The sequence below is a fragment of the Lycorma delicatula genome, chromosome 6 (genome assembly GCF_047948215.1).
Source record: "Lycorma delicatula isolate Av1 chromosome 6, ASM4794821v1, whole genome shotgun sequence".
Lineage (NCBI taxonomy): Eukaryota > Metazoa > Arthropoda > Insecta > Hemiptera > Fulgoridae > Lycorma > Lycorma delicatula.
The window spans coordinates 102,689,971-102,709,044 of record NC_134460.1 but is presented as its reverse complement, the minus strand read 5'-3'; the positions used below and the strand labels follow the sequence as shown (position 1 = coordinate 102,709,044).

General features: G+C 28.6%; 1 protein-coding gene across 1 annotated transcript in view; it reads left to right on the top strand.

The window, feature by feature from the left end:
• Window positions 1-15,875, top strand: part of Patsas (palmitoyltransferase Patsas) — a 29,312-nt gene extending 13,437 nt beyond the window's left edge. Inside the window, exons 4-11 of the mRNA XM_075369458.1 lie at window positions 573-736; window positions 2,638-2,773; window positions 3,696-3,841; window positions 6,006-6,102; window positions 7,691-7,843; window positions 10,580-10,752; window positions 13,036-13,201; window positions 15,629-15,875. Coding sequence (XP_075225573.1) covers window positions 573-736; window positions 2,638-2,773; window positions 3,696-3,841; window positions 6,006-6,102; window positions 7,691-7,843; window positions 10,580-10,752; window positions 13,036-13,201; window positions 15,629-15,820 — 1,227 coding nt within the window. The 3' untranslated portion in view covers window positions 15,821-15,875. The remainder of the gene's footprint in view (window positions 1-572; window positions 737-2,637; window positions 2,774-3,695; window positions 3,842-6,005; window positions 6,103-7,690; window positions 7,844-10,579; window positions 10,753-13,035; window positions 13,202-15,628) is intronic.
• The last annotated feature ends 3,199 nt before the right edge of the window (window positions 15,876-19,074 follow it).

The following is a 19,074-nucleotide window of genomic DNA, read 5'->3' as shown; positions in this document are numbered from 1 at the left end:
TGCAACATTTTTAACAGTAATTGTGTTCCTCCTAACTCGGATAAAATTATTCTGATCATGAGGGGCTATGAGTAGGATGGATGACTGTTGCATTGAAACTATTGTCTGGATGGGATTTGTTGACTTGGCTTTTGTACAATAGTTTGAAATCAAAGTTTCTTAATCCCTCATGAAATACAAATACAATGCTACATTTAATAAAAATTGAAATTCTACAGCAAAAAAAAAATAAGACATTAAATAAGCTTCTATTTCTTTTTCTGTTTAGCCTCCAGAACCACCATTAGGTATTATTTCAGAGGATGAATGAGGATGCTATATGTATGATGAGTGTAAGTGAAGTGTAATCTTGTACAGTCTCTCTCAGTTGGACCATTCCTGAGATGTGTGGTTAATTGAAACACAACCACCAAAGAACAGCAGTGTCCACGATCTAGTATTCAAATCCATATATAAGTAACTGCGTTTATTAGGAAATAAGTTTCTATTAAATTGTACAAAGTTTAAGATAACTATTATCTTTATTCTATTACGTTAAACATCTTCATAAATGAATTTTTTATTGTTTTTAGGCTGGGGTTGCAGTAAATGCTGCTGATTTCAAAGGATTAACACCATTAATGACTGCTTGCATGTTTGGAAGAGCAGCTACAACAGCATTTCTTCTGGGAATGGGTGCACTAAATCATTTGACAGATATTAATGGTGATACTGCATTACATTGGGCTGCGTATAAAGGAAAGTAGTTGTTAAAATTAAATTTATTTTTAAAATTAACAAATTTTCTTAATTATTGTAATGCTGAATGATGCATATTATCAAATTTAGAACTGATTATCATGCTTGACAATATGAAAATAATGTGAAGTGATTTTGTGACACCTTCTAAAACTAGGATACCTTTTCTTTTACTATGTTGTAATTATTTGCAGTTAAATACTATTATTGAACAGTTTAATATTAAAAACCATACTCTAAGATTTATAATTCCCAACATGGCTTTATCTCTACTTTCATGTAATGATTTACTCTTTTCGTTCACCACTAGTGCAGTCAAAGATTATCACACCTACAAGTCTCCTAGATCACCCCCACTGTAATTACTTTGGCAGTCAGAGCCTTTGTTCTGCTAATGTTGCATACAGTTTGGTTAATTGTTCAGTAGTTGTAAATGAATGTATTTTTTTTGCTATTCTTTGTGTTATTTATGTATAGTTAGGAAAGTAATTTTATATTATGTAAAGTCCTTATAAGATAATACATTTGATTTCATTATCACTGTAATATCAATATTTAAAATAATTAAATCACAATGGGCAGGAAGGGGATGTAGAAGAGTTAGTAAAATAGTCTAAGGATCAGTAGTTATATGAGTAGAATTGAGTATTTCTATGAAATGCTGCAAGATTACTAAAATTACAAAAACAATCAAATAGACCAGTCATTCCCAAATTGTGTGCCGCGGTGCCCTGGGGAGCCGCAGCCTCTTCACAGGGGCACTGCGAAATATTGTAAAAGCTTCATAATTAATTGAACCATTTATAACAAATGTTAATAAAGACACAATTAATTGTCTTTATTAACATTAATTTAATGTTAATAAAATAAAAAAAATAATGAAAATACACGAGTTTTATTTATTTTTATCTCTTACGAGTAGTCATACTGAGGGTGAAAAAATTTTAATTGAAATTTTTTTCTGTGACTTGGAAACGTTTGGGAATGACTGAAATAGATAATACATCTCTTTGATCTTTTATTTTCTTTTTTCCCAATGAATTGATGATATTCTACAAATAAATTAATTGTTGGTTTAACAAATTACAAACAAAATTACTGATTTTAATTCTGGCATGTGCAGAGTATAAGAGTTCCAAATGCAAAGTAGACCCATTTATAGAAGAAGTTTTACAATGATATGTATTATAACCATTTTTAACAAAACTGGTGGTAAAATAATGTCTAATTTCACAGATGAATGTAAGCTCTGTTATCATAGGCAATACATTAATAGAACAGTTCCTATGTTCTGTATTATATTAAATGTAAATAAACATGTCCATACATAAACATATATATATATATATATATATATATATATATATAATAACAGAGCAGCATTTATCTATGAAATTTCATAAATAACATACACATTTTTATCTTAAATTTATAAATTACTCAATTTCATATTAATATTTTAATAAAGGAAAGGTCAGTAAAATAGGGGAAAAGTATAATATTTAATAATTTATTCAAAAGTTCCTTAATTTTTTTCACTATTACAGGGTTAATGTTAATCACAGCATTGTTTAAAAGTGGCTAACAATAGTAAGATCATAAGCTGGCATGGGGAGGTGTTATAAGGAATACCTTTTATATATTTATATTGTACTTAATCCTGCACCCTACTCTCCAAATTGGAAGTTATAGATGTCAGAATAATTATTTGTAATAACTTTGTATGTTTTAAAACTGACAGTTGAAAATACTGTTACAGTATAAATTTATCTGTATGTACTGGTAAATTTTCAGTATAACATCATATTTGGGGGTCAAAATTTTCTAAGTGCTTGTAGATACTAACAGATTGCTACTTAATAATTAATGTTAATGTATTGAAATTTTTTTTTAATCAACAGGTCATCCAGATTTGATAAGATTATTGATGTATTCTGGAGTTGATCTTCAAAAAGCTGATAATTTTGGTTCCACACCACTCCATTTGGCTTGTCTTTCTGGAAATGTCACTTGTGTTAAAATACTTTGTGAGAAGGTGAACGTTTAGCTTTTGTTAATATATATGCGTAAAAATTTAATCATACTAATTACAACCATATGGTATAATTAAACATTTTTGTTTTACATTCAGCAGCATGAATGTGGTAATACTTAAACTAAAAGGTTTTCACACTATTATCAAGGAAAATGAGTGAATGAGTAGCCATTAGTATTATGCTTTAAAAAAAAAAGTTGTATAAACTCTAGTGGTATTAAACTGGATTTATTATTTAGATTAGTTTATTATTTGTTATTTACATTAATACATCCAGACATCAAACGTTTTTGAAGAAGCACTGCTAAAAGAGATGCTAAAGAAGCTTCTTAACCATATGATTTGATGAAAAATGTTGAATTTTCCACTGTTTAGTAGAAAGAAGAACTGTGTAGGAAAAGAAAGTATTTATTGATTTCTGTCTTTCTCTGTGAAATTGAAAAACTATGATATACAAATAAAATAATTATCTCATATGTTTTTTTCTGAAGATAATCTGTTTTTGAAACTGTTATAAATTCTTTTACTAATGTGAGTAGTACTCATGATTGTAAATGGTTTTATAATCTTGTTTTTGTCCTTAATGTCTTGACATTACTTCTACTTGGTGGAGTGGTGGTGTCTGAGGAAAGTGTCTTGTATCAGGAAGATTTTGAATTTGTGTCTTAATGGGGCTTGGGATTTTACTTGAACTACAAAATTTATTTCTCATTATTGTTATTATTATCATTATCATATCATGAAAAGGTGACAATAATTGGGTTTCAGTCTGTGGTTATTAACAGTATAAATAAATAAATGTTAATGTTGATAACATGCTATGTCAATTTCAAATGACTTTCATTCTAAAATTGTGCATTGTAATTATATAAAAAATGTTTTTTATTTTCTTAAATTGTCAAAATCAAAATAAATTTTACAGAGCAAAATTGAATTGGAACCAAAAGACAAAAATGGTAAAACTCCACTAACATTAGCAAAAAGTCATAGACATGATGAAATTGTACAAGTGTTAACTGGTGAACAGAAAAAACGTGCTAGATGGATGCCTCCAATATCAGAAATTTGGTAAGTACTGTTGTAAAAAAATAAATTTAAACATTGTAATATTTACCATATTTTCATGTTAATTTAGTTTAAAACAAATTACAATTAATTACAACTTAAAACAAATGTAATAAAATGGCTACAACACTGCTGAAATTTCTGTAATGTTTAATATAGTATCTAATTTGCTCTATAGCGATAACATGTTTATTATTATAAAAATGTTTATACAAATATGTTTATTATTTTTTTTGTTTAAAAAAAAACTAAAGATTCTTGATGACTTATTGAAACAGGAAAGTCAAAACAATTTTCACAACTTTTTAAATTAATTTGCATATGCTGTTCTAAGGTATCATTGTTTTTTTTTTTAATTTAGCCATTCAGAAATATATGTATGCTAGATAAAATAACTGTAATATATGTAGATGCCCTGAAACGAGCCAAAGTAACTCCCAAAAAGACATAATCATGTTCAAGAATAACAAGCATTCTATGCTATGCTTATTGAAGAGAAATTGGATTTCCATTGCTTTCTTCACTGAACCAAATATATCGTTGAGCATCAGTATGTCAAGCCTACTGCTATGAGGTGACCTTGAATTTTTTTTATCGTAGGGACTGACTGTATAGTGAACAAAAAAAGCAACTCTGATTGGGGGATCTTGAACTTCAATTGTTTTATATGAATTACAGTTACACAAAAGATTGAGACATTTGCTGTAAAACAATAGATTAATCTTTTTTGTTATGAATCAATGTATTATTTACATTGCTTTCACTTAGCAGGGGCAGTAAAATAGTATATAAAATATTTAATAAAAAAATAATTAAAGTAAATAATTAAAACAATCAACTTATATATTTACAACAAAGTAGGTATTTATAAAGTAAAATATGGAAAACAAAACAGGAAAAAAATTGTACATATAAACCAATATAAATTTAAAAAATCTGATGTGGACACCACATGACTTTCTTGTACACCTATTAAATTACATAAACACTTTTTTTTTTTTAATGTAAAAGTACATAAACTTTTATTTCATTAATAACTTCCCTGATATTTTCTTTAAATATATTTTTTATTGTTATTATTTATCGTAAACATTTTTTTTACAATCAGAGGTTAATAATTAATTATTAATAAATCAATATATTTAATAAAAAAAAAAAAAGTTAATGAAAAGGAGATTAAGTTGGATTTGAACTAATGTGCTTTTGCCTTATAAGATCCAAATATTTCATTTATTAAAATTTTATTTGGCTATAACATTGGAACCAATGAAAATAAATACCACTTATGATATATCGTTGAAAAGCTCTCAATGAGGGCTTATTACTGCAGTTAAGAAAACGTCCAAAATGCAGATTTTTTGGATTCTGGTCTTTTTTGGACACTTTTGGTCCTTTCGATTGTAATCAAAAAGGGAGGTGCACAACTAGATGTTACTAAGTCCTAAATTCAAAATTTCAACATCCTACGGCTAATCGTTTTTGAGTTACGCAAGATACATACAGACGTCATGTCGAACTAGTCAAAATGGATTTAGGGAAGGTCAAAATGGATATTTCTGTTGAAATCTGAAAACCGAATGAAATTTTTCGTGATCACAATACTTCTGTTACTTTGTACAAGGAAGTAAAAATTATATCAGGAGTATTATATTAAGTAATTTAAACAAAAATCTAATTGTACTGAATTGGTTAAATAAATATAAAATTAAACTTAACTTATAATTCATTTAAGTTTAAATTACCTTTAACTAAAGCACCAAACATTAGTTCTAATCTCTACAAATTTACAATACTAGCACCACATAATCAATTTTTTTAAATTGTTAGAAGTTGTTTACTAGCTGTATTTAAAGTTAGTAATTTTTAAGGAGTTTTTTTAATTAAATGCAGAACTTACCTGATGAAGCAGCCATTGCATAAAATTGCTAATAAGTAAACATGAATAAAAAAGCATTAAGTTGAGTCATTATTAAAAAATAATTTTAATCCTAATAAAATTACAGGTTTTGTATAAAACTCGATTATTCATAAACTAAAAATAAAAAATTAAGAATTAAAAAAAAAATAAAAATAAAAGCTTTTCATAAGAAGCAATTCAACTAAGTAAATTCAATCATTCAATTAAGTAATGCAATTGCTTTTAAATATAAATTTGTTTATTTTTCAGGTCTTTGTTATTTGGTGGTGCTGGTAACTCTAAAGGACCACTTCTATTGTTTATGGGTTCAGTTTTATTGTGGGGTTATCCCATGTACCTTTTAAGAGTAAGTTTACTTAATCTTTTAATTTAAAGATATTATTATTATTAATAGATGATTTTCTGAAGTATATAGCAGAAATTATTTAGAATGAATGATAAAGTTCTAATTTTCATTATGTTAGTGGGTGAAAACGATTGGGATACACATCAGTGTCTTGCATTTACATTTATAACTGGTATGTAACTTTAGTAGTATAAGTATTTTTCACCATATCTTGTGTTGTGGGAGTTATGTGGTGTATTTAAATTTTGTAGGTGTCCTTGAATTGCACGTAATTGTAATATAATCTTATATCTTATATCATATAATCTTATATCACATTGTGATTTGAGATATATGACTTAATGGAAAAATCATCTATAAAAAGTCATCTATAAAACAAATATTAATTCACGTTTATTAGGTAGATTTCATAAGAAAGCTACCTATTGTAATGAGTACTATGATTTGACTTATGGAAAATTTTGACATATCTTCGCGTTTCATGTTTCCCAGGCCCCAAAGCCACTGTCAGTTCAAAAGTTTATATGCATATTTATATATATATTCCACTTTCTTGCAGACACAATAACTGCCGTAATTTTGCGCTAATCACTTTCAAATTGATACATAAAATATAATGAATCTTGATTGAGTTACTTAATGGACAAAATCGAACCATGGGGGGCTTTATTGAAAAAATGAAACACCGCTATAACGTTCTTATTTAGTAAAATATTGAATTTGTTTAAAGTTCCTATTATTCTTTGGATAAGAGCCTACAACTTATATAAGTAACATTTTTTTATATCACCAACCATTGGCCAAGGGAGTGGAAAAACCGGGGTTTCAAAGACAAAAAAAATCATACCCTTAATAGGCACAGTATCGAATCGGTTTAAAGTGGTTGTTAGTCCTCTAAACATTACCTAAGACTTTTCTTTAAAACATTTTTTGATATGACCAACCCTTAAGGCAAGGGATGACCAAAATGTTGTTGGAATTGTAAGAAGATTGGGCTTGTCATATGCTAAACATGTGAAACTTTTGCTCACATGCAACCATTGTCGAATTGAGTAAATTTGAAGTTTTTCTTAACTTTAAGGTGGAAATCTTTTTTATCCCCTATTTAGCATTGGTGAAATACCTCCGCCTTCCTGTGTGCTGAAAGGGATTTTTAATTTTGTGTATACCAAGCCATACTTTTTCATTAACAATTCTGAACAGATTATTTTTCATATTTATTAATTTATTGAACAATCTTCAAATTATATTTTAATTATCTTCATTACACTTTCATAATTGTTCTTAATTATCATTAAGAATTATACTAGAAACTAACAGTACAGTATGTGTATGTGTGCACATGTGCAGGTGTGTGTGTGAATATACATAAATATATGTGTATTTCTGAAATATTTTTAAAATAAATTTTATTTGTTACCATAATTGTTGAATTCAAATAATTTTTGTTGATTCATTTCTAAAAACATAGCCGATGAATAGTATAGGTCTGTTGATTGCTGAAGATTTTTATAATTACATATATTTAATATATAAATAAATTTTATTTCATATTGTTATAGATAACTGTTTGTTTTGCTTTGTGTAGTGTGTACCTATTACCTGGAATTTGCTAAGAGGATCACATTACTGTTTTATTTATTGGAATTTATTAATGTGGCTTAGTTGGATTGTTGCTAATCGTAGAGATCCAGGGTATATACCACAAAATACAGACAGCTATCATCGAGCTATAAAATATGTAAGTACATAGCAATAATTTCTACATCATATTTTATTTATATTTATATTAAATAAAAATAAAATATTTTATTTAAATATAATTAAATCATTAATTATATTTAAATAATAAATATAATTAATTTTATTTTTTATATTTATTTTAAATAAATTTTATTTTTAACTTCATTAAATAAATTGGAAAAGAAAAACATTCAAAAGCCGCTAATGAAATATTTACTTAAAATCTAAAACTAGATGGCTATTTTGATTGTTAAAGATTCATTATCAATGAATACTTTAGAATTAGTTTAGCGTAAGTCAGCTCTAAATCAGAGATAGGGTGAACAGGGGTGCACTCATAAATTTTTCAGTACTGGGATGTTTGATTTTGTATTATAACAAATTGCAAGAATTTGGTTCACAGCCACGATGACAATGTTATGAAAAATGCACATTCATTTCAATGTTTACATTGATAAGAAGAAAACTCATCTTTTACATGCCAAATATTTAACTTTTTTCATGAATTAAATTTTTAATGACTTATTTTGTTGTCATTTGCCTACAACAAAAGAAAGAGCCATTATTATGTGGTCTGATTTTTATAATTTAAAAATTACAATATATATATTTTTTGATTTTCTCAAGTTTTATTTAAACTTGACAACCAATTTGTACACTGTACCTTCTTCAGATGTTAAGTACAAAACACAAAAAAAACTTTATTTTATACTTTTGTAATTTAGGTTATATTTTTATCAGCTTTTAAGTTAAAATAAATTTTATGTGAAAGACACTTTTTTAATTCTCCCATAGAGTAATATAGAATGGTGTTCCAGGACCAGCGAGTGAACCTTAGACTAATTAAAGAGATATCCCCTCTCATGAACAACACTGAAGGGATAACTATTTCATGATCTTATGATAGAAAACTTTTCCATAAAGATTTTTAAAAAAGTTGAGATTCTAAAAATCTATTTATTGCCAATCATTTGATCGCATCTGTTTTTTAAAAATGAGGTTAATATTTTTATTTAAGGTAACTGAAATAATTATTTTAGACAACAGAAAATTGTAGAGCCAGTACTTGCTGTATAAAGACATGAGTAAAAGATAAATTAAGGCACATGGTTATTTCTGGGAAATGAAAGTAAACATCATAGAAGAAATTTTAGTAAAAATTTAAAATGAGAGATAAATGAAGAGGTGGAATGTATAGGTAGACAGAGTTGTAACTTACTTCCCTTTAGATTTTTTGTATGGAAGGTAGTTCTTAGCTTAAATTACTTAAAAAATAATGGTGAAAGGGAGCCACAATTTATTTTGATGAGAAGCCAGGCTAATAAAAATTATAGCTGTAATTATAGGGGTTATAAATTTTCCAATTATTCTTCTGTTACCAGATATTTTCGTTTTTCTACTTCAAAACTTGTCAAGATAAACAATTTGTAATCATTTAAATATTTTAAAATAATATTACACTAACACAACTAGAAAGAAAATCATATGAAAAAAGTAAGGAAGTAGATTTCTATGAATAACAACCTGGGTAATGCAAGTACATCTAAAGTTCCTGCACTATACTCTAATTCAGTGATTCCCAAACTGTGCACCACAGCGCCCCAGGGAGTCGCGAGGATGCCATAAAATATTGTAAAAGCTTCATAATTAATTGAACCAAGACATTTTTAATTATTAATTTAGTTTTAATATAGTAAAAAATTTATGAAGATATATGAGTTTTATTTATTTTTATCTCTTAATTACGAGTATTTTCTTTTACTTAGGGTAGGGTGCCATGGAAAGATTTTAATTGAAGAAGGGCATCACAATTCAGGAAAGTTTGGTTACCACTGCTCTAATTGATAATAATGCTGGTCTCTTTAGCTGCTTGAATTATATTTCTAGATTAATAAACATATATTTATCAATCTAATTTAATATTTTTTTTTTATATTCTGATACAATTTATGTTATGGAGGTAGAAGAATTTTGTTATTTGGGAAGTAGAATTACTAAAGATGGACGAAGCAGGAGCGATATAAAATGCCGAATAGCACAAGCTAAATGAGCCTTCAGTAAGAAATATAATTTGTTTACATCAAAAATTAATTTAAATGTCAGGAAAAGATTTTTGAATGTTTGGAGTGTCGCTTTATATGGAAGTGAAACTTGGACAATCGGAGTATCTGAGAAGAAAAGATTAGTAGAAGCTTTTGAAATGTGGCTATAGGAGAATGTTAAAAATCAGATGGGTGGATAAAGTGACAAATGAAGAAGTATTGCGGCAAATAGATGAAGAAAGAAGCATTTGGAAAAATATAGTTAAAAGAAGAGACAGACTTATAGGCCACATACTAAGGCATCCTGGAATAGTTGCTTTAATATTGGAAGGACAGGTAGAAGGAAAAAATTGTGTAGGCAGGCCACGTTTGGAATATGTAAAACAAATTATTAGGGATGTAGGATGTAGAGGGTATACTGAAATGAAACGACTAGCACTAGATAGGGAATCTTGGAGAGCTGCATCAAACCAGTCAAATGACTGAAGACAAAAAAAAAACTGTAATGAAAAAAATTAAAACTCCTTTTCCTACTTTAGCTAAGTTTATACATTAAACAATTACATCAAATTAAATCACAAAAGAAGTCTGAGGAGATTTCTTATGTATTTATTTATATATTTATATTTTCCTATGTGGAAAATCTTGTTTTAAATAATCATCAGAAATAAATTCTGAATGATTTTTGTCAGATTCCTTATTATGATAAATGGAAGAAACGGGATATTGTTTTATCAAGGATGTGTCACACCTGCCGCTGCTTAAGACCACTACGAGCTAAACACTGCCGTATATGTAACAGATGTGTTGCATATTTTGATCATCACTGCCCATTCATCTATAATTGTGTTGGTGTAAGAAATAGGTAAATGGAATTATTTTATTTATATTTCACTGGTTGTTAATCAGTATAAATTTTAATAATTTACATAAGAAAACAACTAACTAACTGTGATGTAGATTTATAATAAAGTACATATTTATATCAATAGGGAAAATGCTTGTAATATCAGAATTGGCCATATAGATCACTATCTTCAACATTAACTGAACAAATCTAATCTTTTTTAAATTTTATTATATAATCACAAATTAAATCATTTACATAAATAAATGATATAGTTTACTAATACAAAAGAATATTTTTATAAATAAAATTAATTTCATCTTATAAAGTATTACCTTAACATAAAAATTTTGCAAGCATTTCTTTGAGTTTTATTAAACTCAAAAAATCACTTTTCTTTCAGGTAATAAAAAAAAAATCATACCTTATAGAATGTGTGTGAGAAATGTTGTAAAATACTAATCTTGGCTTGTAAAACTTTAATTTGAAGTAATATTAATAATAAGCAAAAATATGCTTCTGATCCAGGTAAGAAAATATAATTGTAAATATATGCAAATTCTAGTTCTCACAATCAGTAACAACAAAATGGTATAAAATAATTTAGCCAAGAGAGGCTTGCAAGATTTATCAGTAAAAGAATTTTTGCCAGGAGTCTTGAGAAAATAAGTTTGCATTTAACTGAAATTATTTTAGAGTAATAATAACCATTTATTTTTTTTATTAATATGATCTGTTTACTGTTTATAGCTTCTTTTAGTTTAGGTGCTGTAAAATAAATTGAATATGAGCTGTATTCTTGAGGCTATGGAAGCTGGAGTGAACAATTATCGATTACAAGGGGATTGCTAAAGAGCTACAGTTTAGAAACAGCAGTCATTGGAAAGACTGTAATACTGAATTTGGTGAAGGATACCAGAAAAACTCTTACAAGAAGGCAGGAGTGGTGAATGGCTTCAAATAGAGTTGAATGAATTTCTTCAGAAATGGTGAAAGCACTTGACCATTTCTCAAAGCTTGAGAGATATGGTTATTAGTTTGGTTTTAAAAGTCCTATTATGCTATTCCAAAGTCTATGAAATCAGATTGTAACAGAGCATTAGATATGGTTTGGTAATAATCTTGAAAATTGGGATGAACAAGATTTCATGTATCACAAGTTAAGTAATTAATTTTTTGTACAAAATTTGGAGATTTAATGACCAAAAAGAGAGGATCTGGCCATTTTTGTGCTGAATGATATTTTTAATCAAGAGTATTATCAGAGAATTCCTAAAAAGCAAAGGTGGACCAGAGTATCAATTTATTTCACAATAAAGAGAATGATGTGGGTTATTAGATCAGCAAGTCAATGCAATGTAATATGCTTTTGGAATGTTGTTTTTCAAGAAAATGTAATTCCATTTTTACAAGATTCTTCAGTTTTCTGAAGATTCTTCAGATTTCTTATAAGTTCCTATGATTCAACACAGAGAATGTGATATTGAGTTTGAAAATTCTGAATGGCCAGGTGAATCTCCTGATCTGAATATAGCTTACACTTAGGGAGAATTTTTAAGGATGTTGTTGAGTTTCTATTGATTACAGATTGCAACAAATACCATTATTCTAAAGACTACTACAATGAACAACTGTTCCTCATGTTATGAAGTGGGTTTAGGAATTTTTTGAATATTTAATACATCCCGATTCTAAAAAAAATATATGCTTGACTAGAAGCCAGTATAGATGTACACAAGCTTACTATGTACTGCATACATCATATTAGTGTAAATTACAGTTTTCAAAACACATTAAATAATTGATAGAATATACTTCTCCAAGTTAAAAAGATCAGATGAACAGCAAATTTTAACATTAAAATTTATGACTGAAAATAAACTAAGGATGTAAGTGAAGTTATGAACTTGCAGAGGCCTTTTAGTTAATGATTTGATGGTTACAATCTTTTGGTATACAATCTTTTGTCATTCGTTTTAATTTTTAACCACCAATCATTAACTAAAAAGGCCTCTGCAAGTTCATAATTTTTTACTTACATTCTCAGTTGATTTTCAGTCATTAATTTTAATGTTAAAATTTGCTGATCATCTGATCTTTTTAACTTAAAGATGTTCATCTTTGCCTTGATCATGAATCATCTTAACACTATAAGGTGACATAAAAGTCACAACAAACTTTGTCTTTATACAGATTATATATATGATAATATATCATTTTCTAAGATTTTGTAAAATATACTTGTACATTTTTTATTTATAGTTTCATAGATAAAAATTTGAACTAATACATTGTTCACAGGATGTGGTTTTTCCTTTTTGTAATGAGTGTCGCTATAAACTGTTCATTTACAATTTATTTTGCCTGTTATTGTATTGCAATACAAGGCTTTGAACTTATTTACTTAATGGGACTCGTGGAAGCACTTGTCTTCTGTGGACTTGGTTGGACGCTTACATGCACTTCTGTAAGATTGATTTTTTATCTCATAGCTTTTAACATTTTTAATTATATTTTCTTACAAATCTCTGTATTAGGTATAATTTGTGGTGGATAGAATTTTTATTACAGAATTAAAAATATAATGAAAATTAAAATGAAATATATCAGCAAAAATATCATATATTTTAATATTTACATTTAAGTCTTTTTCAAGGATGAACACTTTAATTCTATACTTTACATTTAAAAAGTATACTTTTCCTGAAAAAAATATTTTTAATATTAAATAACACCTTTATTTAAATTAAACAATTCAAAGCTACTTTCAGTTCAAATTATTTAAGAATCTTTTAAGCTGAACTATTATTATTGATCTCGTAAATTAGTAAATAGAAAAATATGAAAGAAAGGCTTCTCAGTAGAATGTGATTAAGAAAACTTCATTCATTTCATTCAAAGACCAGATTAAATCAGGATGTGCTGCTCTGCAAGGGCAGCCATGAAGTGGGGAAGTCACTGTCCAAGAGTTGTCCACAGGGGAGTGTGTTGGGTCCTTTATTGTGGGGGTTTTATTTGTGGAGTTTTATTCACTTCTGCAGCTGAGGTTGCCCAGCGGTTGTTGCATCATGGCTTATGCTGACGATGAGCTCCTGCTGGTCAAAGGAGGTTTGAGGAGGGCAGTTGAATTCGAGCCACTCAAGCATGCAGTATACTCGAGCTATGGGGTCGTCAATGAAAGATGATGTTTAGCCTGAAGAAAACCATGATGATGCTCTTCAAAGGGCATTTGGTTGTGAGGTGGCAAGTCCGCATATTGATGTCAGGCCAATGTATTAGATATGTTCAGGTTCGAAAGTACCTCAGGGTGTTTTTTGATGAGAAATTTTATGTGAAGAAGCACCTTCAATACATTGCGGGGAAGGCCTGTAATGCCTTCTTCAGAATTTGACACTATTACTTTGGAGAATATAAAGGAGATGGAACAGCATGGTGTCACTCTGTGGCAGGCCAGATGGGATGAGACAAAGTATGGGTGATATATGCATGATCTTCTCTGCAATGCAGATTGTTGGATGATGCTTATCACGTGATATATGAATATTCTAGGTATGACTTAATGTTACCCATCGGGTTGGTCTAGTGGTGAACGCGTCTTTGCAAATCAGCAGATTTTCAAAGTTCAAATCCTAGTAAAGGCAATTACTTTTATATGGATTTGAATACTAGATCGTGAATACTGGTGTTCTTTGGTGGTTGGGTTTCAATTAACCACACATCTCAGTCTTAGGTCGACCTGAGACTGTACAAGACTACACTTCATTTGCACTCATACATATCATCATCCTCTGAAGTAATACCTAACGGTGTTTCCTGGAGGCTAAACGGAGGAAAAAAATGGTATGACTTAATGCAAATGAGGACCATTTGTCTGCTTGATATTATTGGGTCGACACTTGATCTCCATGTTAATAGGAAAAGCCAGGTCAAATAGTTGATTGTAGAGTTTTATTACATATTTGGCGATAGAAAGAGGATCGATGAAGTGGTGTGATGTTCCGCTTGGACTTTCCTTCTTTGTGTTTATGTTTGGTTTTATTGTTTTTTGTTATATGGTTTGTTAAACTGTTGCTGTTTTTGTTTCTGTTTGATTATAAATTTGTTTGTTTTTTGTTAGTTATGTTGTATTATTTATTTTTATTGATATGTTTTGTTAAGTGTTTTTTTATGCGTTTTATGATTCGTTGTGTTTTAAACTCATTTTTACCTTTCGGATAAGTAGGGTTCAGTTTCTTCGTTCTGAAAGTCATTCAGTCTTGTTGAGACATGGCTAGATGTGTTTTGTTTTGAGTTTATGTTAGTTAGTAGGACACCGATGGGAATGTCACTTGTGGCATTCGCATCAGTGACATCCTAGCTGAAGCTCAACTGAATGAAAGATATCATTGCCGAGGTTCTGAAGATGACCTCTGGTAAAGCCCACAAGGGCTAGGTACAGAGGGGGTGGCAAGGCGACCACTGAAACCATCACATGGAGGGTGCCTTTCCCTATGGGGTCAAGATGCACACACTCAAATGAGTGCATGTGTATAAGAAATTTGTAATTTTTTTATCATTTATTACCCTTTGTTTTGATGGTGATTAAAAATAAATCATTGTAAATGATGCTTGAACTGAATCATAACAAATAATATAAATGAAAAAATTTATTCAACAGAAAAAGCTTTCTTTTTTATAAATTTTATTACTTCAGGAATTTAAACGGTAAATATAATATATTAAAAATGTAATCAACTTTCTTTAATAAATTATTCACTCTTTAAAAATGAAATAGAGCAAGTGCTTTATGTCTGAGGTGATTAAAATAATCTATTTTCAGTTTTTTTTAAGTAATATTTTCTAACAATGTAAGCGATTAAATTAATAATGTAATTGTTCTAATTTTATTTTCCAGGTATTACATGCATGTATGAATTTAACAACGAATGAAATGTTCAACTATAAAAGATACTCATACTTAAGAGACAAACGAGGCAAATATTTAAATCCATTCTCACGTGGGCCACTTTTAAATTTATTAGAGTTTTTTGTATGCACACCAAATGCAAATGGGGACCAAGAATTATTAATAGATGACACTGCATAAAATAAATTATATATAAATAAATATATTTTTTTCTTTAAAATGTTCATTTTAAATATATTTCATTAAATGAAATATAGCATGCAAATTATTTTAGTTTTTGAAATAATTATAATTTAAGCGTAAAAATGAGCTACCATGTGATATTAAATATAATGAAGGTTAATATTAAGGTTAAATAATCAGCAGAAAGTTATTTATTTAAATGTGTTATACAGCAAATTATATGATATTTATATTATAAACTCATTTGTGTGCGTGTATGCACTTTATAATTACATTTTATCAAATGCTTTTAAAGATTGATTATACGCTATCGTCTCAGTCAATTTTATTATTTATTAAGTTCAAATGTGTCGTTTACTACAAAAAAAAAACTAACTACAGAAAAATTCAAAACTTTCAAACTTCTTTATTCTTTTTTTAAATTTAAATGAATGCTAAATGAAGTGTGCATAAAGAAAATTAGTCAGGCTTAAAAATATGAATAAAAAATTATGAAAATACTTTTCTAATAGAATCAAACAATTTTATTGTGAAAATAAATATTACAAAATTTTTTACTGAAGATGAATTAACAGGTTAGCGGATGCCATCAAACAGATGGATACATTGATGTACCAGTTTGCTTAGTTTAGAATATAGATTAATCTGTATAATTAAGCAATTTTATCTTGACTGCTTGTCTACTGATTACAGGGTAAAAATTATGTACTCAAAAATTAAATTAATTTTTTTACATTGTCCATTCAATTTTATATTTGAAATTTGTTATATCATACTAAGTTTAAATGTAATGCTTCAACTAAATGATCTTTTAATAATCATGAATGATCTAAATATGTAATGGAGAAGTAATTTATAATGGATGATAAAATCATGAACAGTAAAATATGTTGTACTGGTTCATAATTACAACTACAAATTATTATAAGAAGTAATTTTTGGTAATATAAAGTTGAAAAAATTCACACAACAGTACTGTATTATATTTCTAAAGCAAAATGATTTATATAATATGATAGCAGTTGATAGATATGTCTTTTAGAAAGCTGTTTGTCTATACCTCCAGCTGATGTGTAGTATAATATAAAAAACAGACATTGGGTAGGCAGCAACCATCCAGATTGGATCACCAGAAATTACAGTTTTATGGTAAACAATGTATATCTGATTAAAGATTTGTTGTTAAGCCTTTACCTAATGAGCCATCAATTAATTGTATGTTTGAAATCTACCTCATTTAGTAAGGTTTGGCAAGTTTTGTTATGTCTTTTATTCCCTTCTTATATTTACTGCACAGTAAGGTAACTGAAAGAATGTGAACTATGTTGTTTGGCAAGACAGTAATGGGGACTAATCTAAACAGTCCAATGGTAGACTTTCTTGGAAAATTTTCAGGGTCTCATATCTTTTAATTTCTCGTACTTCATAAGAAGTTTGTTTTTCTTCTTTTTATCTTCAATATCTCTTTTTATATTGCTAACATTTTAATCGATTTCACAACAATACTGACCAACATTGTCTTGGGGGAGGGATTATTGGATTTTTGTATATGAGGGAATCTATGGTCTTTTTATCTCCTATACTTTACGTATATATACTGATGATTCAGAACGCACTTCATAATTTTAAAAGCATATAAAAATTTTTATTTAGACAATTTACAAATTCAGTTGCAGCTCATTTCATAGCAAAACACATCAAGTTTTGACTCAAGTAGTACATTAGTACCAAATTCAGCCACCAATGTTGTTAAAAATGGATACCATTTAATATATTTACAGTACTAACATGCTTGCTGTGTGTTTTGGTTTCACAATTTGCTGACTGATATAACAAGCAGTTAAGATAAAAAAGTAATTTTTACTCTTGGCAGAAAACATTCATTGTATGTTCTGTTAAACATACAAAATAACGACGATGCCCACCTATCCTTGAAGCTGCTGTGAAAAAACTCAAAGAAAGCTTTGCATGTAGACAGATGAAATCAACTTGACTTGTGTCATGCAAGATTAGCATTCCATAAATGACAGTTTGGTGCATATTATGTAAACATGCTTGTAGCTATACAAAATAACCATGGTTCAGCCCATTAGAGATGATGACAAAGTTACTTGGCTGCAGTTTTGTGTAGAAATGATGGATAGATTGTAGACGATACATTTTTAGTGATGAGTAAGTGTTTCAGATCAGTGGCAAGATGAATACCCATAACAGCTGAATGTGGGGTAGCGAAAATTCTCATGAAACCTTGCAGCACATTTGTGATAGCCCTAAGGTCAATGTTTTTTGTGCCCTAAGCAAACAGACTGTACAAATCGTTCTTCTTCAAAGAGGCAACTAAATGTGATATCGTTTATCTGAAAAACGAGACATTTTGACCACAAGGGGACGACATCCACCATGTGATGAGTCTGACCATCACGCCACCCCCTCCGTACTTACCCCTTAGGGGCTCTGTCAGAGGTCATCTTCATGGCCTCAAGACACATCTCATCTGGCCACTGTCAAGATACCACCGATGTGAATGCCACAAGCATCCAACTACCCCACAGAATAATAAACAACAAACTAAATAAACTGAACATATAAATAAAAACTAAACTATCCATAATACAAAACCCTAACTGAATAAACAACAAAAATACCAAACCAAAATAATGCCTCAAGAACACAAAATATAACAAGAACTCTATAAACACAAAATATAACAACTAATATAAAACTACATGAAAAAACAAACCTATCAATCCTAATAAACACAGCCTAGACTTAAAACCTATTAAATCACAAACGAGAAACAAGAAGTGTGGGCAGTCATAAACTAAACAAATCACATAAAAACTAACAAAAATACCTACAAATAACTAAAAACTTACTATAAACTTATAAAAAAACACTAAACACAAAATTAACCTAACCGAAACAAGAGTAAACAACACAAGAAATCTACAACAAAACCAAAACATAAAACCTAATAGATCACAAACAAGAAGTGTGTACGGTCATAAACAAAAGCTAATAAAACTAACTAAAGAAATCTTGTAAAAACTAACAAAAAACCTATAAATAACTAAAAATTTACAATAAAACTTACAACAAAACAATAAACGCAAAATTAAACTAACCAGAGCAAGAATAAACAACATATAAAACTCCCTAACTCCTACCATCAAAATCAGCTAATAATATTTCTAAAACCTACGTGAAACAAAATAAAAATAACAAATATCGTACAATAATTAAACCTATCA